The sequence below is a fragment of the Buteo buteo genome, chromosome 2, assembly GCF_964188355.1.
Source record: "Buteo buteo chromosome 2, bButBut1.hap1.1, whole genome shotgun sequence".
In the NCBI taxonomy this organism is placed as follows: domain Eukaryota; kingdom Metazoa; phylum Chordata; class Aves; order Accipitriformes; family Accipitridae; genus Buteo; species Buteo buteo.
This window is the reverse complement of record NC_134172.1, coordinates 43,843,452-43,870,246: the sequence shown is the minus strand read 5'-3', so window position 1 is coordinate 43,870,246 and position 26,795 is coordinate 43,843,452. Positions and strand designations below refer to the sequence as shown.

General features: G+C 42.0%; 2 protein-coding genes across 11 annotated transcripts in view; one reads left to right on the top strand and one right to left on the bottom strand.

The window, feature by feature from the left end:
- Window positions 1-5,244, top strand: part of TOP2B (DNA topoisomerase II beta) — a 70,842-nt gene extending 65,598 nt beyond the window's left edge. For both annotated transcript variants that reach the window (XM_075052481.1, XM_075052473.1), the window contains exons 34-36: window positions 3,442-3,558; window positions 4,443-4,540; window positions 4,759-5,244. In XM_075052481.1, the coding sequence (XP_074908582.1) occupies window positions 3,442-3,558; window positions 4,443-4,540; window positions 4,759-4,920 (377 nt within the window). In that variant the 3' untranslated portion in view covers window positions 4,921-5,244. The remainder of the gene's footprint in view (window positions 1-3,441; window positions 3,559-4,442; window positions 4,541-4,758) is intronic.
- Window positions 5,245-5,301: 57 nt separating this feature from the next.
- The window catches only part of RARB (retinoic acid receptor beta), a 336,213-nt gene continuing 314,719 nt past the window's right edge, over window positions 5,302-26,795 (bottom strand). For 5 of the 9 annotated variants that reach the window (XM_075052527.1, XM_075052561.1, XM_075052536.1 and 2 more), the window contains 4 exons: window positions 20,042-20,218; window positions 12,231-12,435; window positions 10,732-10,890; window positions 5,303-6,719 (listed from right to left, as the gene is read on the bottom strand). In XM_075052527.1, the coding sequence (XP_074908628.1) occupies window positions 6,523-6,719; window positions 10,732-10,890; window positions 12,231-12,435; window positions 20,042-20,218 (738 nt within the window). In that variant the 3' untranslated portion in view covers window positions 5,303-6,522. Of the gene's footprint in view, window positions 6,720-10,731; window positions 10,891-12,230; window positions 12,436-20,041; window positions 20,219-26,795 lie in introns of all 9 variants that reach the window. The other 4 variants (XM_075052493.1, XM_075052503.1, XM_075052512.1 and 1 more) reach the window with 1 other exon arrangement.

Here is a 26,795-nt window from a genome sequence, read left to right as displayed (position 1 = left end):
GAAAAAAATATCTTGTGTAATATATTACGTACCAGTGAATTGCAGCATCTTTTTATCCTCTCCTCCATTGCTTCCCTATTTCTAATCTCTTTCTTGCTGCATTGTCTAATCTAATATGTAAACTTTGAATTAGCAAATGTCTAAATGCTTCTCAAACACTTTCAGCTAGTAAAGTTCTGTAATACAATAAATGAAGATTGTTTACAGAAATAGCTGATCTCTAATAGAACAGTCGTTTATGTTAAACTTCTGTACTGCAGTAAATACAAGAGAGAACTGTGTATGCAGTAGCTAGGCATGGATGCAATTTAACACTCAATCTCTTTCTCCCTCTCTGTTTTTTGAAGGACTGGATGTGATGAGTTGTCATTAACCTAACTTGAAATCTTAAAATACAGCTGTGATCTGGTTTTGAGTTTCTAATTAACCTTTACACTCACAAAACAGGTATAAACAGGCTCTCTTTCAAGCAAAAGTTAAATATTTGCCTTCAGAGTAGCCTTGGGGACACAGTCTCCTTCTCAGTGCTTGACAGTGTGACAGGTTGCTTTCACCAGTTTTCATCTCTTCTCCTTTGCCCAGATTAGACATGACCACAGTTTCATGATCACAGTTTGACAGTGCAGTGATAACCTAGCATGCTTAGTTCATTGCTCATCTGGTATCCTTTTAGTAGTCTCCTTGATTCTAAGTCTATCTTCATACCCTGTATCAGCAGCCCCTTCAAAACCCATTTTCTGGTGTAATGTTCTATCCACTCACTCTCACACTGGGAATGCCTGTTGTGTGGCTGAAACAATTGTTCCAGAGTTGTTTGATTTTCTGCGACTTCAGAGCTTGGATTTGTAAGGATGGAAAGCTGAAACTGAAGAACCATTTGTTGTGCCTTGCTATCTGTACAGCACCACTCCCTTCTCAATGAGTTCATTCAGCTTCTTTTCAGACTTCGATCAATTTGAGATGGAATTTCTTGACCTCTGGTGTTCGCTACAGAGGATCAAGAGACTGCTGAGCTTGCTTTCCATGCACTGTTCGACAGGTCTGTGGTTGTAGTGCTTTAAGCCTAAGGGAAATCTTGAAAAGCAGTCTTACTCTTTCATTAGAAGCAGCTGCTCACCTTGAACAGCCCAGCTATTGAGATTCTAGCAGAGAGATGTACCCTTTGCATCAGCTGTAGGACTGATAATTCCTGGACTTTCTACCAAAAACTTGGGCTTCTTGAGAGCCTGTGTACATTGACCCCACCGCAGACTTCTGTTTCATGTCATGATACCCAGCGGAGAGCTTGGCTGAGCTGACTGCGTTCTAGTTGCTGTCAGAGATCCTTCCTACTTGTGCAGGCATTAGGTATATAATCTAAGGCAGCAGGTCAAAATCCTACTAGAGTTAGTACAGAGGGACATGCATGTTCTGGAAGCCATGGACACTATTACTTCAGCCACCAGATAACGATTAGGAGGTTTGCCATCTTTCATACTTGGTGTTCTGCAGGCAGACTTCACAGGAGTTGACCAGTGATGACAGGCTCTGTTTCAAGGGAAGAACAAGTGTAGTGTTTTGGCAGTGTGTCATACGTCTCTTTCATTACCCAGTTATTTCCTTCTCCCCAGTTCCTTGTTTGTTAGTGATAAGTCTACCCCTTTTCTAACATCAGCTAACAAACTCGAGGACTCGGGGCCAGCTGAAGAGTTACATCACATGGTGTATGTGCTGGGTAGTACTTTTAATGGAGTATACTTGGCTTCTGTCTGATGATACACAAATTTCCCATTAACAGCACGAGGAACTGTGCAAGGCACAATTACCTGGCCAAAACATACACAATCCTGTAGGAGGATGTCTAAATCTCAGCTCCTGATGTTAAATGTCACCTAGACCTAAAATGGATCCCTTCTACTAAGTTTCTCCTGGTCACAATTTCTGCATGTCATCTTCAAGTTGATGAAACTTCTGAATCTTTCCCTTCCTTGCCCCCTAGTCTGTTTCTTATGCTAGTAAGCTTTTTCCTGTCTGAAGGACTTTGTTGCCTTATGGGACCTAAAATCATGTACCTTAGGTAACACTGTCCCCTCCTTTACTGATAATGAGCTGCTTACTTTTGGTGATGCTTCTAGAAAGTATTCTTTCTGCGTTCAGTTGCTGTGTACTTTTTCCAGGCTGACTGGTAGGTCTTTGTGGCTTACTGAGTTTTACTTCATGCTAATACAGCCGAGATACCTAGAGAGACCTATTTTAAGTAAGTTGCTTTCAAATATAGTTCCTGACTTCCATCCCAAGCATTGTTCCTTCCCTCCCCAAGTCTTACCTGAAATGCTGCCATAGCCAACACCACCTTTTTTTTTTTCCCCCCATCCATGATGCCAAAGGTGGCTTTATTTTTTTTTTATATTGTCAGGACCTGATACTTGGACTACCCAGTAGGTATTATCACAAAAAGCTGGAAAGACATAACCGTCTTTCTTTGTGCAGTGACTCTTCAGTGGGTAGCAGTTGAAGGCATCATAGCCAAAAAGTTTGTGGAGACACTCTTGTTGTCTGAATGCATTTCTCTAGTGATACCATAAATGAAAGCTTGAGTTCTCACAAACATCCATATTTCTGGTATTTGGAGTGTTTTTTATGTGTGTCCCATCACCTTTGAGGTATTCGTGGCTGATAGAGGGTAGGTCAGTAGCATATCTGAGGCTTCTGCAAAAGACCAACTTGTCTGTAAGCACATAGAACACATTATCTGATCATCTTAATCAAGGGTCTTTTCCAACTTAAGTGATTCTGTGATTCTATCCCTAGTCACCCATTGTGTGAACATACCAATGATTGTCTCTTAAAGATAGCAAGACTAGTTGCATAGCAGTAATTGAAATTCTGTAAGAAATGCACAGATAGATATGTCCCTTTCCTGTCCTTTCTGCTTTTTCTGAAGTTCCTTTTCACTGAGATAGATTGACAGAAAACAATGTCACAGAGTAAGTAAGTAAGTAAGTCAGATGCACTGTCTCTCAAACTCCTGCAGTAATCGTGAGGAAGGTTGTCCTGCAGTTGTACCACTGTGAAGGCAAAAATGTCACAAGCAGCAAGCTGTATCTGTAATCACCGTAATGTATCCAAACGTGTTTAAAAAAGTATCCAACATGGAGAACTTCTGTTGCTGCTTTAGTTACTGGTAACCTGTTTTGTGCTCAAAAAGATGAAAAAGTATTTAATCAAAAACACTGGAACTTCCTGAATGCACTGATACATCTCAAAGTATGACAAAGGAAACCTCCTGTTTATTCCATGCAGTTTTAGCATAGAAGGTGAAGTGCATTTTCCCCAAGTGCAGAAACCGCTCATCTTGTTTTAATATCTGCCATTTATGCTGTAATTGAAGTATCTAATAAAATTTAATACTTCTAACCGATATGTGAATTTAACATATTTAGTATCTCTAACTTCTAACAGCAAAACTAGATGTGCCCCCTAAACCTAAAAGAGCTCCCAAGGCCAAGAAGGTGGAAACTGTAAACTCTGACTCAGATTCAGAATTCGGCATTCCAAAGAAGACTGCAGCACCCAAAGGTAAGAGTTTTGGTGCTGTGCTGCTCAACACTCACATCTATATTCTCTGTAACACAGGTTCACAGTCACTTTTATAAAGAAGCAGAACTAGTGTCTCTAAAACTAGCACCACATTGATTTATTATTAAATTAATTGCTAGTAGATTATTCGGCCATGAGCCTCTTCTGTGACAAATATAGTGTACTGACTTTTCTTGACAAACAAGGTGTGAACTTATCATCTATCTGACCTTCACTGTTGGGAATGTATTTAACAAACAGCTCCAACCCCCTTCTTTTTTTTGTTCATCATCAGTTTTACTGGATACTGCTTTTTTTTTTTTTGATCTCAGCTTTTTACAAGACAGTAAAATTCTGGTAGTAATTCTAGTAAGTAGTCATTTCAGGCTTTTTAAACCAATTCTTTGGTATGCTAGTTCTCAGTTGTCAGAGTACTTGCAACACAGTGCACCAAGCAGTGTAACCAGAGGAGTCTGTAAAGGATGTGCCAGTGTTGATAGTTGAGGTTAACAGTAAATTTACTAAATAGTAAACATGAATTAATGCTGTGTAATCAGTACAGAAGGTGACTGAGGACTTGTAGTACTTCAGAAGTGTAGAAGTCATTGATCGAATGAAATGTATCCCTGTCTTGAACTGACAGTTTGAATTGCTAGGGTGAATGGTAACTTTGGAAGAAGCATAAAAGATTTAAAACTGAGAAAATAAAATGTATTTTACTGCTGCTATGAAGAAGCTCGAGTTGTAAACTAAATTTGAACTTTAACATGTAGACATACTAAAGTAATTTCACTAGCTTTTTTTGTTGTTGTTTGCTGAAGTGTGGAGTTTTATTAAAAAAAAAAAAAAAAGAAAACAAAGTTAAATCTTATTCTCTCACCTAGGAAAAGGTAGAGGGGCAAAGAAAAGGAAAGCATCCAGTTCAGAAAATGAAGGTGAATACAACCCTGGGAAGAAAACACCTAAATCAACACCAAGCAAGGTCAGTTCCATCTATGCTCTTTTCTCCTTGTAAAAAGAACCTAATGGATTACTTTGCATAAAAGGTACATGTTGTTATTATAGTTTGCTAATAGATAATGGAGGTCTAGGTGTGTTTAGAAATTAGATGTTATGTTAGAGAAGGTTTTCTTCAGTTCTGAATATTAAAACGGAAAATGTACACAGCATCACAACTGATTTGTTGTTTCTTTTCTAAAGAAATCCAAGAAGGCTGCTTTTGACCAGGATTCTGATGTGGAAATCTTTCAGTCAGGCTTTGCCTCCGAAACTGCCCCAAAGCCACGGACAGGCCGGGCTAGAAAAGAAGTTAAATATTTTGCAGAGTCTGATGAAGATGATGATTTTGATATGTTTAATTAAGTGCCCAAAGAGCACACAAATGTTTTCCAACAACTATCTTGTGTTGTCCTTTTGTCCCTTCTGTCGCAAACTTTTGTACATTTGACTTATTTTATGTGATAATGTAATTGATGGTTTTTATTATTGTGTGTAGGCATTTTAACATTTTGTTCTTACACCTACAGTTTTATGCTCTTTTTTACTCATTGAAATGTCATGTATTTGTCTGACTGGCTTGTAGAAATGTTCTAGACAGCTGTGCTAAAGCACATTTTAATTGTCATGGTTGCAAACAGCAAACCTGCTTTTTGAAATGGAGTTTAAACATTAAAAAATGGAAAACTACTCTGTGTGTGTAAAATTTGGGCTGGAGGGACTACTTCTACACACTTTTTTTTTTTTAAAATAAATATATTTTATTCTTTGCCAGGAGACTCCATGGAAAAAGGTAAACAGTATATGAACATAGAAAGCATTGTTAAACAATCTCAATGTACAAACAGAGCCAGTGAAAGTACATCACAGACTTGCTAGAATATATAAAAAAAAAAAATCCACTAGTGCTTTAAATGAAACCTAAGAAACTGACACTTTAAATCTGTTAACCATTCTACCACAGTTTTCACTCTGCTTCATGGTGATTTAACAAGGCCAAGAAGGCAGATTCTCTCCTTGTGTTTCTGGAAGTCCTAGCTGTACTTCCCTAGCACCTGGAAGGCTGGATAACCCAGCTAATTCCTGGCAGTCGATTCTTAAGGAAATACCCTAGACTTGCCAATTCAAAAGCTGTAGATGAGTCTGCTGGTTATCATCCCACAAAGTTTCCCTAATGGCTTGTGAACAGGTAAACAAAAACATGGTAACACTAAAAAGTGTTTCTGCCTTGGAGGCTATCACTACTGTAGAAATGTAGTAGTTAATCGTGTAGCTAGGTCACCAGCCAGGTAAGAAACCACTTCTTTAAATTTTAAAGTGACATTAACAGTGGAACAAATGACATCTGAATAACTGATCTGGCAGTTAATGCTGATACTGATGTCTCTTCTGCTAGTGCAGTGAATTTTTGTATACTTTTTACAAGGAAGGAGATGCAAACCAAGGGCATCAAAGACAAGTTTTCATATTAAACTAAATCAGACAGTCCTTTAAACTTCCTTTTCTGGATGTGTACAGTAGTCCATTTCATATGGTTGGTGTCTTGATCATTTCAGGTATGAGACAAAAGGAAAGCACCAAACATCCAGTATGGAAAATACAGCCATACATTTGTATGTACAAAGTCATCAGAAATGCAACCAGAATTTAAAGTTTGAGATCTGTCTTGTCACCATGCAGTCTTGAATGTTCAGAGGAGAAAACAGAAGCTTAACTATTTTTTGCATGAAATGGCTGATTTAGAGTTTCAAAAGTTTGCATTTTCTAGTTTTAAGAGTTTAAACAGCAAGGAGTATATATCGATACATATGAAAATTTCTTGGTCCTTGTTGAGTTTTTATCTATATATATATACACATATATAGATATATATTAAGTCCAGAAACTAAGCAGCAGTAAAAATGTTTTTCTTGCTTTTCATCCCTGTACATAAGGTATTAGGAATGTCTGAAGTAGCTGGAAAATGTCTTATTGCACCATGGGGGATTGACTGACACTGCTGTTATCCACTGAACTAGGTGAGATACTAGGACTGTGTTCCGCAGTATTGCCGTTTGAGGTTGGTGTCAGTGGTTCGTGTCCTTCAGAGTTCTCCAACATTTCCTGAATAAGTGGGGGCATGGATCCAGGAATTTCCATTTTCAATGTAATGACACGTTCTGCACCTTTAAAAAGAAAACAAAAAGTCCTTTCCATTAGTATGATTTGTACAGTTTCCTTTTTGTTAACATCGTCAGCAGAAGTTTCAAGGTATGTTATTTTAATGGCTTTGGCGTCTCCTCCTATACTTCTTGCGTACAAAATCATATAAGTGAATGACTTCATTCATTACAAGAAAAAGGAGTTACATGAGTAATCCTTAAATTAATTTTAAATTATGACATAGCAACTCATATTACAATACAGGTAAATCAGATGAACTGCTTCTTTTCATAGAAGGAACCAGAATGCCATTAAATTATACTGAAAAATGAAACTGTGATCACGTAGATGTCTATAAATTGGAATATACTTTACAGTTTTTAATCTGTACTGGATCTGCAAAGACTATAGAATGACAACAATTCTGGCTGATTTGTGTTAAATAGGTGAGGTGAATCCTGTGAGAGAACTGCAGCGACGTAAGTCAGAACATTTCTTTCCCATACAGAAAACTCTGAAACAAGAATCCAAATTTAACAAACAGTTGTTTTATAAAAGAACTAATTCAGGCAGAAGGATACTTTTTTTGTGAAGCTGCCTTCTGTAGTTTTCAGGCATCTTCTCTTGTGCTAATTAACCACAAAAGTACACAGAAATACTACTACTGTTTACATCTGACTGACTGACTTAAGCTAACTGTTCAGTGTTTGGCCTTGTCAAGTGTAACAACAGGTATTTTTATATGGAGATGGCTTTGCAGGCTAGTGTGTGTAGGGTTAAACTAAATTACTACATCAATCCTTACTACTCAGACTGTGAGCAAACAACTAACACTAGTTTAGGGGGAAAAAACCCCCCATGATAGTGCCTGATGCTCCTAAGATGTGTTAAGGCTGCTTGAACATGGCAGGCATACAGGGAAGGTTGTATGAACACGCAGCCACCTCACACTTTGCTCATAACTTGCACAAGACCTGACTCAGTGCTCCCAGGAAGCACTGTGCTTCGTTGGTATGCAGGGGTATGGCATGAGCAGCAGCCTGCATTTAAAAAACAGGCAGTTAACTCTGAAGGAACTGCTTGGGGATTAATAAGTAAGTTACTACAACCCTAGGAATCCATAAATGCTGGATGGACAAAACTTCTCAGTGAAAAGAAAGGCTGTTGCTGGGAAAGCCTGATCTGTAAAGCAGGAGGGTTCAGCTGCTGCGGTTGCTCTGTGTTGCTGCTGCTTACAGTGATAGGCAAGCCATGTTCAGAAAGCCCTCAACAGTCAGCAGTAACACTAATACAGCTTCAGGAAGTACAACGTTCTGTTGTAAACAAGTGCTACAGCTGAAGGACTGAAAGTAAGTTAAACATTCAGCTACTGAGTGGTGAGGACCATAAAGAGACAGGAGTATTTAGGATTACACCTCAAATAAAGTGAGGATATAGAGCAAGATTCTGTTCCACACCGAAGCATGAATGTGCTTTACATATTTTGCTGCTGACAGGGAAAAAGCTTTTTCTTACCAGGACAACACCAGGCAATTTACAGCCATAAATTCAGCATTCGAATACCTGGTCGGTTGCATAGGATTCCTGATCATCTTAAAATTTGAGTCTAACGGAACAGGAATCTGTGCTTTTTACAAGTGAAGGAAGGCAAGAAGAGCCAAAAAAATTAAAGAGAAAATAGTCTGGTTATCGAAGAACCATTCCAGAGGAGAGAACCTTTGGATAGATTCTGCTTATCCATGCTGCTGCAATGTACATGCTGGAGAGAGCACGCTGTCACTCACGGTGGTAACTCCAGAGTGGAATGGAGTGCTTATGTTCATGTCTTAACCGAGAAGCTTCAAAATCATCTACAAAGGCAATGAGCAACTTTCCAATTGAATGCTGATTAAAAAGTCTCTTAAATAACTGTTAGGGACAAAGGAGCAAGCACTATGGTTAGAAAGAAATTAATGCAGAATTATGCCGAGAGCTGCTCTGAAAACCAGCTGTAGTCAGAGCAGTGTTAATGAGCTGAATTTGGCCATGTTAAATATCTGCTTTCTGCTGGTACAGAGCAGGTCAGTGGCAGTACCAAGTGTTTGTGTGGTTATTCCAGTGTAGAGCCACAGTAATTTTTCAGGTCTTGCAACCATACAATTTAATACTGGGATAAGAGAGCTTGGAAGATGGTCTCTTGCTTCAGTCCCACAAATACTTAGTTCTTTTGTTACAATACATCTAACACCACAGAAGAATGTAGTTGTGTAAGGAACTCCAGTATAAGGAGCCGTTCTCAGGCTTTTCAGTTCATGCTTACTTTGGTAATTGCTTTCAGGGATCATGTACCATCAAAAGTCATTATCTTCTAATGTACATCTTTTCAAATGAAACTCAGGACACACCCACCCCTCCAGGACATCACCAGTCCTTTGGTATGATTTAGTTCTACTATAAAACATTAATGATATAATTAAATACTTATGTTAGAATGGAAAGAAGAATCCTTTTTCTTGTGCATTGAACATAAAGAGACAGAGCCATATTCTTGAGGGAGCTGGAGGGCTCTGGCAAAGAAGCAGGAAAGTGGAAATAGATTTCCCACAAGCAAGAACAGTAGAACGAAAGGGCTCCCCCTAAATATTTTTATAGCTCAGTACTGCGGTAAGTTTATTTTGTGGATTCAGTTGGATGGAGCTTGCTTTACTGGGGGGTAACCTGGTAAGCGGTTCCTTTTTAGGATAGTTTTGCTTCCAGGTCTGGTGTTTCCCTTCTAAGTTACTCTTTAGGTACTAACCAATCCAATTAAATTGCTCACTTCTTTTTATAAACATAGGTATAGCTTCATCTTTTAACAGATCTATATTGTTTAAAGTATAACAGTTCAGGTTTTAATGTAAAATAAGTGCATTTGAGTGATTTAACAGCTGGTTTTTTTCCCTGAAGTCTTCTCAAAAACCAGGTCAAAGGAAATCAGTAATTTTTTCAAAAGCATAAATCCAGTCTATAGCTACATAGGTACCTGTACGTACAAGCTCATGTGCTTGCTTATCTGTCAGGGGTAGCAAATCTGTAGCTGAATAAGCATAGTAAGAAAGTGGAACTGCATCAAAAACTAAAAAATGAGAATGGTAGCACTTTGGACTCTGTATTCAGGCTGGCACAACTCTGATACAGCTCCGCAGAAAGGCTGGAGGTGAACAGATACCGAACAGCTAGACACGTCTGGAACTGGGTCCTGGGGAGATATAGGGGTACACAAACGAGAGGAACACAGTCACCTTCGACTCCACAGCCCAGGCATGCGCAGAGGCTGCTAACGAGCTGACGCAGCGCTGACCATCCACTGCTGCTTTCAGAACAGCTGCCCAGCTTCCCCTCTCAGGCTGCGGGTGTCCAGGGACAAAGCACTAACCAGGGAACCTCTCTGGTGAAATGGAAGCGTTCAACTATACTCGTGTTTAGAGAATTTATGTGATAGCGCTTAGACTGTGTGCGTTTCACATGATGAATCGATCGCATGCGAGACTACACAAAATGTTGAAGTAAAATTGATCCATGAGTAAACATAGTGAGTTTGGATTAGAGATGCTGAATCTCCAAATTCCTGGATCAAATCAGTTCTAAATCTTCAGTACGTCACACCACAGTTTAGGGGGATTTTGGATGCAGAAGTCTTCTCTGATGTCTGTAAACAGACTTTGTTTTTTTGAAAGCCATTAGTGATACAAAGTACATGTTGACCTGCACCCCCTTGTAAACATTAACAAAGATTTAATTCAGGGGTTTATCTTGTCTTAAAATGACTAACAAAGGGTTCGTGCTAATGATTTGCTAACCTACCTCTACCCTAAGTTGCATGAAGAATGTAGCACCATGTATGTTTACAGTAGAACCAATTTAAACATGGGAGTTACATAAAGAAGAAGAGAAGAGAAGAGAAAGGTCACAAGGACCTTTCTTTGACATATTAAAAAAATAACAACCCAGGTCTCTAGGCCAGTTTCCTCTGAAACATAACACTGACTATTGCCAAATTACTGGGAGGCACTGTACCTTTTGCACTGATGCTACGAAGATCTGTGATTTTCATTAAGATCTTTGGGAACATATGAGGCTTGTTGGGTCGTCTCTTTCGGATATAAATTTTCAGTGCTTCAAGCAATGGTTCCTGAAGCTTATCCACTTTCATTGGTTCTTCAAGGTCCTGGCGATCTGTAGAAAAGTATCATATTGCTCGTATGATTTTAAATATATATATATGTATATGTATATTTTTTTTTACAAACTGCAAATCACAGAAGCTCCTCCATGTTCTTGATTAGAACTCCATGAATTTCATCTTTCTCTCCAATTATGACCCACACTCTGTAGTGAGTATGCCACAGGAAGAGGATAAACCATGGCTTTCTCAAACTTAGATTCATTTTTCCTGGTGACTGGAAAGGTTTGTCATTTGAGTGGTCCGGAATTACCGGTTTGCTCTTGTATCTCCCTCTCCAAGGGGAAAACACCTTGCTGCAAACAGTATTTCAGAATTAATTGTGTATGCGTCAGTGATAAGCTACCTAGGTATACAAAGAGATTAACCACTAATTTATTTTTTGTATCGATACTAAAATAAAGTGAGTTACCATCAGGTATCAGCAGATGGCAGTGCTAGCTTGAGTGACAACAAATGTCACCCATGAACCAGGATACACCAGTCACATATTAATGACATCTCAGAACCCATCAATGCTTTTGATGGGCTATGGTTAGAGACACATAAAATCGGAATGATTTTGTACTAAAGGGCCATTGTCAGCAAAGACTGAGTTGTTTTTTAAACATGCTCTGGTAGCACCCAGTTTGCATTTAAAAAAAATGGCCCAGCTAAACAAGGTGTGTTTCTACTGCTGGTCCAGATTTTGCAAAGGAAGAGAGAGACTAGGGGATTAAAATAACAGAAATTTACAGAGGATTTTGGAAATTATCTGCAACTTCGCTTTTTGTATTTAAAACCATGATTCTACCTGATTTTACTTGACAATGTCCCTTTCAAGTTGTGATCAGTCCCCCCCCAAATCACGTCATCAGTGCCACTATGCTCATTTCAAAGTATAATCTATTTTTTTTCTAAAGAAAGTTATCATTGAAGACTTCTGTGTGAATGTAACTATACACGTATGCATGCAATTATATTTATGACTAAAAGCTGTGCAACGGGCATCTTGCCGTAACAAAGGTCATTCATACAGGTACCCATATATCGCTTATAAAGAAATGCAGCTGGATATATCCTGTAGTCCTTTATCAAGCAAATAATAGGATCGGTTGCTTGACAGAATGATTCGATTCATTTAAAAACATATCAATAATAAAACCAATAACCATCACCAGTGGAAAACGAACCTGCAGTGTTAAGTGGTTTATATAACATATATAGTAATATTACATATATATATATTTTATATATATGTTTTAGTACAGGAAAGCCAAACAAGTAAAACAGAACTGAAGATAATCATTATTGTGTCTATTTCAAATGCATCTGAGTTCGTGCTGTACGATACCTCCACAGATTAAGCAGATGGCACTAAGGAGACCTGTTTCTGTATCATCCATTTCCAAAGGCAGGAGCTGGTTGGCAAACGTGAACACGAGATCAGTCAGTGGGCCAAATCCGGCGTTGTGCATCTGAGTTCGGTTTAGGGTAAGGCCATCTGAAAAGGTCATGGTGTCTTGTTCTGGTGTGTATCTTGTGCAAATTCTAAGGATCTGTGGAAGGACAAAAAACAAAAAAAAACAAAAAACAAAAAAAAAAACCAAAAAACCTGAAGAATTCAATCCATGAGAGGTTTGTTGCATTTTCTCGATGGTGGCAAATGACCCACGGAACTGCACTACACGGTCACGTCAAAACAATCCAAAATCAAACTCCAGTTTGTTCAGGTCTAGTAGCACAAAAATTCTCTGGTACAACATAAATATACTCCATTGACTATGGGTATTTTTTGTAACAGAAACTTAAGAACAGAAATTTTCCCCCAGTTATGAAATAAAACTTCTTCGCAATTCTCGCCACTTACATGTCACCAACATTACCATAATACTCACATAAACCGCTCTTTAATTAGTACGCTCTACAGACCTAACTTTAAAATGCTCTCGCACTGTTGATCTGATCCAGCAAGATCATAAAAATATCTCACCTCTTTGAACACATATAAACATATTTCATTGATTTGGGGGATCAATTTTGCATGACAGTGCTTGTCTGGGTTGTGTCTTTGGTAAGGACAGAGTGTCTCTGCAGTATCTTGTGTGAGCGAACGCAGACAGCTGTGAGTTGGTGAAAGAGGCAGAATGCAACTCGTGCTTTGGGGTGCCTTCCTTTTGTCCGAGACAGCAGACAGGAGAACACCGCTGTGTGAACACAGCCCTGCGTGAGCACCCCGAGAGCAGTGCAAAGCCCTCCTGCTCCCGAGCAGCTGCAGTTATGGTCTCCACGGAGCGCCGCTTGCCTTGCCAGCCTGGGAGCTCGCACCTGAGCGGATGGATTATCGAACTTTGAACCTCGACAGCGCAGCGTGCGGGGCTGCCGGCAGCCCAGCCGGCAGCCTGAGCAGTTGGCCCAGCTTTTCTTCTCTTACACTTGTTGTTACTTGCGTGTGCTGTAACACCGAACCCCCTCACCAGCCTGTTGGCCTCCAGCCTTCCTTGAGGCTCTGGCGCTTCCCCCATCCTGAGCCCTGGGCATGGTAAGGGCGCGCGCCCTGCCTGCCTGGTGCAAAGCCTATCTTCCCGCTGCTGACTGTGTCCTTCACTCCCGTGCAAGCCCAGGCAGCGTTGGTTTTGGCAAGCTTCCTTGAATGCCGACAGCTACCCAGCACTGACCCCAGACGAGAGAGTGTTCGAGGGGAGGATGGGGATTCACACCTCTAACTGGACACGGAGGAATGCAAAACACATGAATAAAACACCAAGGATGCTCTGCATTTTGTTAGTAAATGCCTCTGGGGTAACTGCAGTGTCAACAGTGCTGTCACGGCGGAGGTGGCAGCACGGCCAGAGAGTGAGTGCGTGAACGCTTTTGCCTCTCAGAGCAGACCCAGGATGCGTCCCGTGATAAGACTGTGTACGGCACGGGCTCATTTGTACAGCTGCTATTAATGAACGCTGCCTTAAGAATCAAATAAAAGATATGTCCATCATGTTGACATATTTCTGTTATATATATATCTCAATGCTTAATGTTTAAAGTAATCAGAGGTGGGAGAAGGCTTATCCCTAAATTAAACTAAAATAAAACCTTGTAGAAGTCTAGCTGATTAGCTAGGCTAAGACTACAGCTATATTTTTTCAGGGCTTGACTATATTTATTTCCCATACAGCCATCCTACTTGGTTTTAAAGACTCAACAAAAAAGATTTACACAAACATAAGTGAGCACAGGGAGAATTTTAATTATTCCTATAGCTGCCGAAGCTCTGAGTCAGAGGCCCCAGCACTTGGCAGCTGACCAGTCTGGGCTTGGTTCTCCCACTTTTCATCTTTGCCTGGCAACACTGCTCCAAATAAGCAGGGAGGAGAGCGAGGAGGACATAGCATGTAAAAGACCTACAGGGAAGCCTTTATTTCTCTTCTTAAATTCCTTAGTAAGAGACTTAGTAGGGTGTATTTCTGCAGAAGGCTCTTCAACTATTTTCTATTTATCTCAGCAATAATCTTATCTCACATTGTGGGTATACATCGAAGCACTGAGACTCTATGGGGTTGGACAGGCATGTTTCACATCATTCCCCTACCCCTGAATGAAAACAAGCTCTTGAAATTACTTGAATCAATGACAAAGAGAGGCACAAATACAAACGCACAGCACTCAAATTCTTCACTGACCACAAATTCCCCAACTAATATACGTGATCTTAAAAGGCTGCTGGTAACTCCAAAGGTTTTATGTAATAGCCAAATTGTATTTCAGGATTATTAGCAGAAATTAACATTGTAAAATATGGCACCTGTCAATAAGAGACAGCATGTTTACCATATTCTGCCCTGCCAGTAACCACCAGCAGTTCTCTCTCCTGAAGTTCACTGTTGGTTATTCTTTTAAATCATTAAAAGGCTTGTATAGAAAGGAGAAGAAACATGCAGAGTTTGTTTTTAAGAAAAGCTAGGTTTGAAAACTTTGCATGCTTACTGAGAAACCCAAGAGCTACTTGGTTTACTTCTCTAATGGCATGCAAGAGAAACTGGAGTGCAGTCCTCCCCATCTGAAGCCTGCATATAGAGTAGCTGCCTTCCAGTAAGGGTATGTGGCCTGTGATGATCAGGTATCCAACTTGTGGAGGAACAAGGCTCTGTACTTCTTAAGTGGTACTAATTTTCCCTTAGCTCAGCTAGGGAGAAAGGCAGCCCCTTTTATTCCGGTGCTATTTTAATTGATAAGCCTTAGTAACAAGAGTTCCTCCCTCCAAACCGCAGGACTGCCAGCCCAACAAATTAGCGTAGCAGGACTTGGAGCTAAATTGGGCAACGCCACGGTGTTTCCTGAAGGCTGCCCGCAGCCTCACCGGCAGCTGCCCAAGCAGAGCTGGCAGGTACAGTTCCATCGTACCCTCCCTCCGAGGGCAAGTCTGGACACCGGCTGCCAGCGCCGCACTGCCCAGAGACTCCCGGCCCGGAGGGACTGGGGTTCTCCAGAGCGGTCATCCCGAACAACCCGGCAGCCGAACGCGCGCCTCTTGCCATACAACAGGCTGCTGGCTCCCCCGCCGTGAAGCTCTCCGTGCTCACCCCCCGGGTGCCATAAAGCTCTGCTCCTTTTGGGGGTGCGTGCTAGGGGTGCTCAGCAAAGACCTACCAGATCACAGCCCCCCAGGGCTAACGCAGAGGAAGACTTCCAGGCTGGATCCTCATCGGGAATGGATTTGAGGTTAGGTGACTCAGCCTAGAGCCCCCGTGGGCATGCACAGAAAGAGACTTCCAGGGGCCTTGCAAAATTGAGAACTAAAACGTAAAGGTTCCATGGAATTTAGCTACTTCCAGGCTTAGGCAGCAAGCAGGACGGCTTTTTGCAAAAGGCAGACTTCAGGCTTCGTACCTAAATGCTGTGCCAGCCTGCACAGTGCTGGAGGAGCCTGCAGCAGCTCTGCTGGGCACTGGCACAGCTGAAGCTCAACTATACGTTTTCTGCAATGCACTTAGCTTGACTGCAGCTATCAGGTCTCAGGTTTCTCCTGCATTCCTTCGACATTATCCCACAACACGCTGTTATTAAACTCTGAGACAGATCATTTGAAATGTTTTTTTGGTTTGTTTGTTTTTTTTGTTTTTTTTTTAAATTTGTGTCCTTCATCGAGATCTGCAAAACGCCATGGATATTGCTGATTCGTTGCTAAACCTTTCTCGGGCAAACTTCCAGTGTCAAAGTGAAGCTGATTTCAAGCTCATACACACTGAAGAACATATGGGAAATGTCAGCACTTCAGAATAAGAAATCACGGTATCTTTCTCTGTTTTAAACTGAACTGCTGTCTAGAAGACATCCTCCTAATGTCTTCAGTGTTGTTTAGATTTTGTAACCAAGCCAAGTATTTTAGTTGTCACTCTGCTCTTAAATGCCACTTGGAGCCATAAATAAGGTTCTTGCCCATGATTAAAGGACCCTTTGTTTTAAGGAATATTTATATCATGAAGCATCTGGGGTTCCTATGAGCCAGTTACAAAGCGCAAAGCAAAAACCCTATGGGTCGCACAAAACCAAAACCATCCAGAAAGCTGCATTTACAAAATTGTTGCTACCATAGAATTGTTACTCATTTTAAACAGATTAGTTAGGCCAAGCTGGGCTTTTATTTTAAGAAATCCTGTTGTTAGATGCTAGCTGCCTTAGCTGCCTGGGACAGTTTCCTGAGAGGAGAAACCCAAGCAGGTGACTCTGAAACAATGAACAAACCTCCACGGAGCTGCCATACCCCATCAGCACGGGTTGCTCCACACACACAAATGCCTTCCTAGCATTAACACTCAGGGTTTTACAGCAGAAAGCAAAAATGACATTATTAAGGATTAGCGTTCAAGGACTTCTCAGGTTTTTATCCATCAGATTTAAGACAGGCTGGACTCTGGACTCTTTCCACGTTCATTTTACCAGAGCTCGGTGAGGCTAGTGATGCTCGACCGCTGCCGGGCCAGCAGACAGAAGTACTGACTTTTATGAGGGTTACTGACTGAATTTTAGTAATATTTAGTAATTTTAGTAATATTTATCCCTGGAACTTTTGGCACCAGAGCAGATATAAATTCCACCATCCTCAACTGGCACCTTCAGCTGCCTTGCGAGGCTTGATGTTACTTCCCTTCCAGAGATTTTGCTTGTTTGTATATAAAACAATTCTTTGGCACATACCCAGCGGAGTTTACTGAGCTCCTGGCACCATTTCCTTTGTCAGCCTGTTTAAGGGGGGCTTTAAACATCCACGGCCGCAGGAACCAATGGAGCAGAGCCCTCGGCAGGGTCTATAAATGCTTAAGGGTCCCGTCCCCCCCCATAGTCAGTGCTGATGGGCAGGCGGGCAGGGAAGCTGGGGTCCTGCTGGTGGGGACAGCCCGGCCACCCTACCTGGCTGGGCTGGGAGCCCCACGCTGTTCCTCCCACGTGCCGGGGCTCTGGGGACAGGTCCAGGGGAATTGCACAGCAGCGGGATCGTGAGTGCAGAGCAGTGAGGCCCATGCCCGTGTTCACGCAGCAGACCACGGGCAGGCACCGGCAGCGGGCGCTCACGCAGCAGGAAGGGGAACAGCGCTCGTCCATGTCTCAATGCGCAACAAAAAAAAGCGTTCGAAACACTCATAATTAGGAGAACTGGCTTGCTGGGGGGAAATATGTGCTATTAAAACACCGCTCCAAGTACTGAAGTTTAGCTTAAATAAAGATACAGAGCTGCACTGCAATTCCGGTTATGTGCAGGTGATGTGGGTTTAATGGATATGGGCATTTCACAGACAGCGCGCGCACTGCGCATTACTGTGCTGGTGGTAATTATCCCTTTTTCTTTTTAAGCAGCACATAAAATAGTCACATAAAGCTTGTGTAAATGTCGCGCAGGGAAGTTAGGACTCTTCATGGCAACCACGTCTCATCTGCTCCCATTCTTGAAAAAGCCTCAGCTCCTCCCTGCTACGGGTAGCTATGGCACTCGCTACGCCCTGCTTGCTCGGATGTGACACCTCCGGCTTCGTGAAAAATAAAAAAGAGAATGAGCAGGTGATCAGGAATGACAGGTCTCAATAAAGTTTATAACTAGAGCTTGCCACATGGCCACAAAGTAAAGGTAGTGAATTGTATTAAAGAATCAACCCTTTCTATCCATTAATTGGTTGAAATAAAGTCACCATTTACCACCTGCTTCATTACTTTTTCTAATCTGACAACTAGGCTTTTATTTAGTCACTTTGATCAAAGGCTGTGAAGTGCCTTTATCTAGGCACTTCAGATAAAACCCCAAGCAGAAAGGCTACCCTAAATATTTGATATCGTCCAGCCAGTGTTGGCGACAGAAGCAGCGAGCGGAGCTGCCGTGGGGACCCCGTGCCACAGGGCCTGTGCACACTCCTGAGGTAAGCTCCAGTTACCCACCCCAACAAAGAGCGTCAGGAGCTGGCAGGATCCTGAGCAATTACAGAATTACGGTGTGTTCTTTTTCCAGCAGCTACGGAGCCAGGGCATGGCAGCAGCAAACAGGGGGTGGCAGCTTAAGGGCTGAAGTTTTAGGGGTAAAGAGTTTGGATGTGCAGATTCTTGCTATATCCTGACTCCTCCCCGTCATCTTTGGGTAGTTTCTGCATTAACCATTTGTTACTGGTTACGACATCAAAGCGCAAAACAGTTTCTGTCCCATGTGTTTGGCAGAATACACTCAAGGCAGCACCACAGTTTATCGATTATGGTACGCCTTTCAGTGTAAGGGGAACGTAACTGCGTCTTATCAGGACAGAGCTGGTGACGACAGGCATGCAATTGGTAATGAATGGCCCTGTGCCGCAGAGGGACCACACGCAGTAACGATGAGATGGCCAAGCCTGAACGAGCGCCTGGACAAAGGGGACAAGGAGAGGTGAATCTCGAGCACGGCAGGCCAACTTCAACCCTCCCTTTTTTAATAGGCTGGAGACTGATAACCCTTCCCCTCTCTCACCCCTCTTCCTCCTTCATCAATGTCTTCTAGATGCGATTCTTCAAAATGGCTTTTGACAAAACAAGAGGAAAAGGTCACAGCAGTTAACGTCCTCCTCAATATGATCCTGTTTGAAGCAATGCACTTTTAGAAATTCCAAGATCAATTACTTCAAATTCCCTAGTTCAAAATTCTGTGTCATGCCAAAAAATATATCTACAGTAGACATCCTATAATGGGCTTCTTGGCCATGCTTGGCTCAATGAAGCCCTGAAGGTTTGTACTCAGGAAACATTTAAAATATGTTTAAAACATGCTGAAAATACTAACTGTTCTACTGAAAGTTATTGCTACAACCAATAATAAGAAGCGTATTTGCCACCAAAAGCCTGAAGACTTCTAAGGTCTCGATAAAGAAATGCTGAGATCCCAGAGGGTTCCTCTGAAGGTCAGCGTAACAGAAACAACCAGAGACAATGGGAGTAAAGACAGTTTGCCTTGACATAGTGGCAAAGTCTGGAGCAAAACTCCAAGCCCATCTGCAGGTTGTATGTTTGCCTATTTAAAATGAAATGACATTTAGCTAAAATCTGTACAGTTTCCATTACAGTGTCCACTTCCATAGGTGCCTGCAGCACTGGTGAAAGCAGGGGGATCTGCATGCCGGAGGTGTGCGCCTGCTGGGCTCCAGGCACACCAGGTTCCCCTCTACAACCTGCAAAAACCTCACTCTGAAGATTTTTATCTTGTTTCTCGGATCACCTCATGACCACAGGTACAGCACGTTCCTAAAATGTTATACAGCAGACTGTCTTTCTAGGTATCCTTTATGCAGAGCATTATGTTTTGGAGGGAGGAAGAAGGAAAGAGAATCAGATCTCTCTTCAGCGTTAACAATAAGGAAATTTTTCCAAAGTTGCACATATTTCAAGTTAGTGCCACAATACCAAAATGTGCCCTTCTTGCAACTATACTGAAATCCACAAACTATAAGGACTTATTTTGAAAAGTATGCTCATCCCACATAACACAGGTCTGTAATGTGCTAGAGTCCACTTGTGACTGTACCACACTACCCGGTAAGCTCAAGTTTGCAACCATAAGGCCAGGGCAGTATTTGACCCCCCTCTCACTGTCAATTACAGTAAAAAGAGCAATAGAAAATACATTAGTAGCATAACAATGATGTTAAAAATACATACCAGTATATCCAGGCAGGCTGCTTTAAGTAGAGTTATCTGGTCTGCAATGGTCAAACTTGTAAAGCCTGGCAATCGCTTTGCAAATTCCACTATTTTAATAATGCACTTTGTTGCAAGTTCACTGAATTTGTCCCAAAGCCCAAGGTCCAGTCGAACCCGATGATCTGCGCTGGAGTTCTGGAAAGACAGACAGAAGGCACCATAAATCAACAACGTCCCTTTCAGTAAATGGTTTTCAAGGGAAAGAAACAACAACCGAGTATTCCTTCCAGAAGTACTTTCTATTAACATTCCGGGCATTTTCTGCAGCTTGCTGTTGGGATGATGCTGGTTTTAAACGTGGATTAATCGCCTGAAAATTCCTTGGATATTTCTCTGTTACTTACGATTGCAGAGGCCATCTGTACAAGGAATACAAATGAACTTAAACATTTCCAAATGCCACTATCATTATTCTTCCTTGCCGCTATATAATAAGTGCATTGAGAGAGACAATTTACAGTTGTACCCCAGAAAATAGAAATGAACAGTGGAACAAGAATATCAGGTCCTCATCTGGAAAAAGCAGCACAGTATTTGGAACATAGTTTCACATACTTAAGGTCTTAGCAAATTAGTTCTACTTAATTTATCTGCTCTGTGGCTCTGCAAGAGTTTTACAGCTTTCTCAAGCTACAGTCTCCCATGAATTAAAGAGTATTTCTTTACACGATGTTAGGAAAAACACCATGTGCACTGATGAATGCTATATGCTCATTTGACGGTGCATCCAACATATACCCTACCATTTGAAGTGTTACAAGGACATTCCAGCTACACCTTTCAGAGGGTATTTCCATATATTCATGTATCTTAATCCAAAAGTCTGTAATTTGCTAGGATGCGTAGAAAATCTGTGTTAAGTTTGTGATTAAACTCGTGTTTTCGTACATTCAGAATAACCACTTAACCCTTGAAAAAGTTCAACATGTCAGCCAAGAACCGGCTGACTCAAAAGTTGCTGTGATCTATCTGATGCTAGTTAGTCCAACAAAAGATGGTGTCACAGGGAAACCTGGCCAGTTGTTTCCAACCCACACGTGGTTCCCACGGGGTGACGAAAACCAGGTAACAACAGCTCTGCAATACCCCAGGCCCCCCTCCTCTTTCCTCACCATGAAGCATATTCCCATTTTGCAAGCACTTGATCCAATGCTGTTTGGGATGCTGTCAGCATGATGGCCTCCCCACTATTTCATGAGCCACCAAGTTTAGTGTGGGTTGCAGCTGCCTTCAGCATCTGGGCAACCTCTTCATTGCAAGAGGAATTTTACCTGTAAAAATATGCTGGTAATGAATTTGCAAAAGGTGCTGAGCTGCAACCACAGAAAAACAAAGGCAGAGTTTCTCTCTTCCGTGTCTCATCTGAGGTTGTTGACAAACCAAGAAAGAGAGATGCATCTCCAAAAAAAGGCCCACCCACTCCAGATAGGTACTTAAGGCAGGTAAGGGAAAATCCCCTCAGATAGTGGCATTCTGCCCAGCTGCAAGGGAAGCCGATGTGATTAGCTGCCTTAGTCTTAGCTGGTTGAAGTTAAAATGTTAAATTAACTTTTAAAATAAAGTTAAATGAGAGGAGTCTCTACCTAAAAGTCTAACGGACACGGCAGATAAACAGCCATCGAAAAGCATTCAATTTACACCCATCGCACTTTCTTGGAGGAAACAACTCTAGCGAGCCTGCCACCATCACTGCTGATGGCAAGGACATCCACCTCCTCGGAAACCTCTGAAGCCCATCAGCTTATCAGCTTTCTTCGGTTCACAGGAAGGACACGGGGCCTGAAGAGGTCGACGAGGGGACGTGGGGCGAGCTCAGCTTGGCTGTGATGCTCTGCCACCCCCTCCCGGATTGTCTCTGCAGACGCCACGACCACCATCAGTCACGAAGAGAGAAGTCCTGATGGGTCCCAGAGGCACCGCCAGCCCAATGTTCATCCTGACTTGTAATAGGGTGGAGGTTCGAGCCGGTAATATTTATATTAGGCCCTTATTGCAAAAAATAAACGCTAACCATGCTGAACAGTTCGAAGGTGCATACGTGCTTTCCCCCGCTCCCCCTCTTTTTAAGGGATAAGAAATTAACTTTGTCATTTCTATTTGAATTTCTATTCTGGCAACTTCCTCTATTTTGTTTTGTTTTTTTAAATGACAGAAGAAAAGATAGGAGAAAATGTCTTTATAATCCTAAACCTAAAGAATAGCCTTCAAAATGGTCCAAAACTAATGGGTTAACAGTCATTGTAATGCCCTTTGAAACATTTCTTTCGGCTACTGGAGTATGCATCCTTCAGATTTATTTTATTTCATCCTCAAGGACCTTGGTGAAATACAGTACATTGGAGGAAAAATAAGATCAAGATGTGCAGTCATTCAGGCTGTAATTAAATTTAATAGGCAGTTTATCCAGTTCATAGAAAGATGGCATAGCAGAGAGCTACACAAAGCAGAGCCTAAAGCAGGAAATCATTTTACAATAGGGTATCCATCTGGAAAAAAAGACGTTGCATGAAACCAGCAAGTGTGAACGAAATCTTCATCAGTATCATATGAGGTTACTTTATCATGCTGCAGTACCAGCAACGGGAAGTTTGACATGTCTTCTATTAAGAGTAATGCATGGCCGTCTTAACAAATGTAAATCTAACTCACTATTATGCAAACTGAAGAGAAGGGGCAGTTAATAAAATACAAAATAACCGGGTGTTTTATTACGCCGGGTGCCAGATCCCTCAGCATTGGAGCTAATGTGGTTTACACGTTATCTTTGAGATGCTACAAATGGAAAGAGTTTTAACATTTTATTTGGTAATGAATGTAGTCGCAAGCGTCACCGAAAATGGCTAGATTTTTAGCAGCATTTCTGAATATGTAAAACCAAACCTGACTCAATATCAATGTATAGGTTGAACAATAAAACACAGGGTTAATAAAATGCACATTAGAAACAGAAACTCTGATTAAATTTGCCTGGGGATCTCCTCTAACCATGCTGTGAAAAAGATGCAGACGCTATGACTTTTCCTGAATATTTTACTGAAGCAGTTTTTTGGGTGTCTTTTCCAGGAGCAGTCTTGCATGTTTTTCAGGCCTTTGCACCAGTGCACATATGGTGGAACAATACTGTAATACACCCTAGTGGCATCTTTATCAGTGGAAAAGCCCAACCTTGCTATGAAATCCAATTAAACAGCCATTTTTGCCACATAAATTGATCCCATTTTTTCCATCATTTTTGTTTTTTCATTGCAGGCTGCTCTATCTCCCCATTAACGATACAGGATGAGGTACTCGCAGAAACATACACAGTAGCAGAATCCCTACCGTCTTTAAAATCCACTTTACAAAGGAAACAAGGCTCACAGGGGCACTCTGCCCTAATCAGGAACACTTGCTATGCCTCTTTAGTAAAAGCAGCAATGCACTCCAGCTCCAGCGAGTTCACTGAGGACCACAGCACACACCTCTGCTCAGCCCCAGCATCAGGAGATAGACAGATATGTATATAATATACATATACATTCCTCTGCAATGGCACAGAACAATAGCCATGTAACTTCTAAGCCCAGCACTTACAAAGGACAAAATGCCGCCGAGATGCAAAACCTCTTCGCATCCAGCCAGCCAAGAGCAACCTGGGAGAACCCGCAGCAAGGGTCCGCAGAGTCAAAATTATTTTCTGTTTTATCCTCCCTTTATCACAAGGCTGGATGTAACACAGCTGTAGACTTACAAATAATACCACTCTCGAGGGACAAGCAGTATAGTTACACTCAATTATACTATAAAGTATGACATCTCCAGAGAAATTACTAAGGCACTCTCTCTTACCTGGATGACAGTAATAAAACAGATCTATTTATGATGGACTTTTGAAATCCATTACGTTTAAACAGCTTGCTGATTCTCATCATCGGCAGAACTATACTTGCCACTGCCCACCAAATGCAACTGTTAAAGTCAAATGACCCAAGGAATTTAATACAAGTCCTATTCTCCCATTATTTTAAGTGGACTTTTATTAACTATGCAAAGTATGGTAATTATTACAGATAGGGACACTTTTTCTTTTTAAAGAGCAGATGGATATAAAAAAAAGGTAATTGAAAATGCTTCTCCAAAACCGTTTTTGAACAGGTGAAAATACACAATGGAGGAAAAAATCACCATGTAACCCTTCCCTCTGGGAGATGCAGGCTGCAGTGCTCAAGAGCAAGAGGAGCCAGATACGCAAGCCAAATGTCTGAACAGATATTTTTACGACTGTATCTCTGCAAGGTCTTTTTTTTACTCTGCTCTCTTATACTTGAAAGTCTTTGTTCTTTTTAGCAACAAACAAAATCATGTTTTAAATCAGCCAGAATGATCACGTAACTGAAGGCACACAGGGGCCACACTTGCAGAACAGTTTCTTCTGTCCACCGTCTCCATTGGTACGCAAGTGCAAAGCTCATGAAATTCAAGTGAATCCACATCGATCCAATACACTCACTTCTCACCTCTTGCTTAAAGAATTAAATAAAAACCTCTAAGGTTACAAAAGCAATCTGTATGCTCTGCAGCGTGAGCACGCCACGCTTCATGACTGCCAGCCTGCAGAACTGGGCATAAAAGCAGGACTGGTGGCAATCTTCTATGCGTACTAGCTTGGTACTATCAAGAAAAGTAGAGTGGCATAGGCTTCTAGCTCCCCTTGGACTCAGCATTTAGAAAAAGGGCTGCGTGCTCCTTTTTTGTGACTTCTGGTCTCTATTTCAGATGTCTTAAAAGGAAATATTGCCTGAGCCCTGCTGTTTGACCAGCAGCTGGTGGTGTTGTCCCAGCACTGAAGCTGTGCTCCTCCCACCAGCACACACACCTTCCTCCTCCTGGATCCTCCTGGATCCTCCGCTGCTGCAGAGAGGCTTCTCCCCCCTCCTGGGCCGATGGGCAGCTGGAGATGAGGATGACCCTTACTCCAGCCCCAGCAGTACACTGTCCCTTCCACAGCTGGGCACACACAGCATTCATAAAAATGAGCTCTTACCACTGAATTCCTACCTAAAAAGCTGGAGTGGTCACCAGACCTTAGCTAGATGAGAGATTTAAATACTCTGCATTCCACACAGAGACTATGAGAATGCACCAAGACAACAGCATTTAGCACCGTCGCTATTAGCTTTGACACAGCTGTTGAAGGAAGCTGTATTGCTCTCAAAGATTCAAGGTAAGCCAAAAATAACTATTTCAGTATCATTTTGTTATTGCAACTTGTATAGTACCATACCATGACAAAGCAACAGAGACCTCGGCCACCTGCAGCTAACCGCTGTGGACTTCCAACCAGCCAACAATAAAAACAAGAAATCTCTTTCCCCAAGCTGGCCTGAGATACAAATGACCAATATCCAGCCTCAGAGAAAGTGCGGTCAGGTCATGGTTACTCAGGACCCACAGACAGACCAGATTCATCTGTTCATTACTTGGATCCAGGTGCTTTCAGTAAGGGCTCTGAAATTCCAACAGGGACATAAACTCACCATGGGGGTCAGCAGGAACCCGAGGACGAAGGCATCAGTGGGGAGTGTGATATGCAACAAGACCCTCTCCAATTTCATCCACTTGTATCATTTCAAGAGCTAAAATATTTATGATCCTTAAGCATCCGATACATAATGCAAGCATATAGGAGCCCAGGTTTTATCTTTCAACCCTCCAGGTTCTTTGGCAATTACCAGTACGAAGTACCGTCGCACCAACTGCAGTGCACTCTTCAAACTCAGAGGTAACGCAAAAGCACGTACCAACATGTTCACGTTGGGAGGTATACTGATATATTGTTATTTTGGTATAGCCAGGCCATTTGCAAGGCAGCCTGTGAGCAATAAACTCTGGCATGCATACCAGCCTGGCTACGCGTCCCAGCTGCGTACATATGATCACCTCTTCTCCAAGGCATAAACTCACTGTGTTTGAACTCGGAAGATTTTTTCACACTTGTTCAGAAGCGCTCTTGTGTTTGCAGCAGCGTGAGAGCCTGTTTGGAAGATTTTATTCACTCCAAGACAAGGATGCAACTGCACGTGCTGAGAGGAGGGGTGGAGGGCATTAACCCAGGAATTCCCTTGAAAAGACACACTATGAGTCCTGCCGCCTCCAGCTTTGCCTTCCGTTATGTCACCAGCTGGCTGCTTTCGAGCTTCCAGCCTCGCAGGCTGCGCTAGTCCCTGGGGTCTGCCTGTGCAACATTTACCAGCACGCCTAGGCTGACTGTTGTGACTACATCTCACCCAAGCAGGGCTAGCACCAGAGAAGCGTGCAGAGGACAGGCACCTTCCCCAGTACGAACCATTTTATGTCGGTCTCAAAACTAAATGTGAAAAATGTTTGTGAAAATACTTTCAGCAACGTGAAAAACATGCTTTTTTCTAACATCACACCATATACGTTTGCTTTTCTTGCACTTAAATACAAAGTCTTACACCTAGACCTGAGAGTTTTGAACCTCGCACTTTGTAAATAGATGAGTATGCCATAAAATAGCACCCCGCTCGCTAAAACAGTCGATACTAATGCCACACAGGGATTTGCCTAGATCACTCTCTGAGAAATTTAACGTTTGTTTCAGGAGCAGAGCATTTACTCAAAACAGAGAGCAATCCAGGGAGAGAGGTATTTCACCTGGTGTCCGGGGCTTGGTCCCAGACCTCCAGCTGGGGCTGGAGGGCAAGGACCG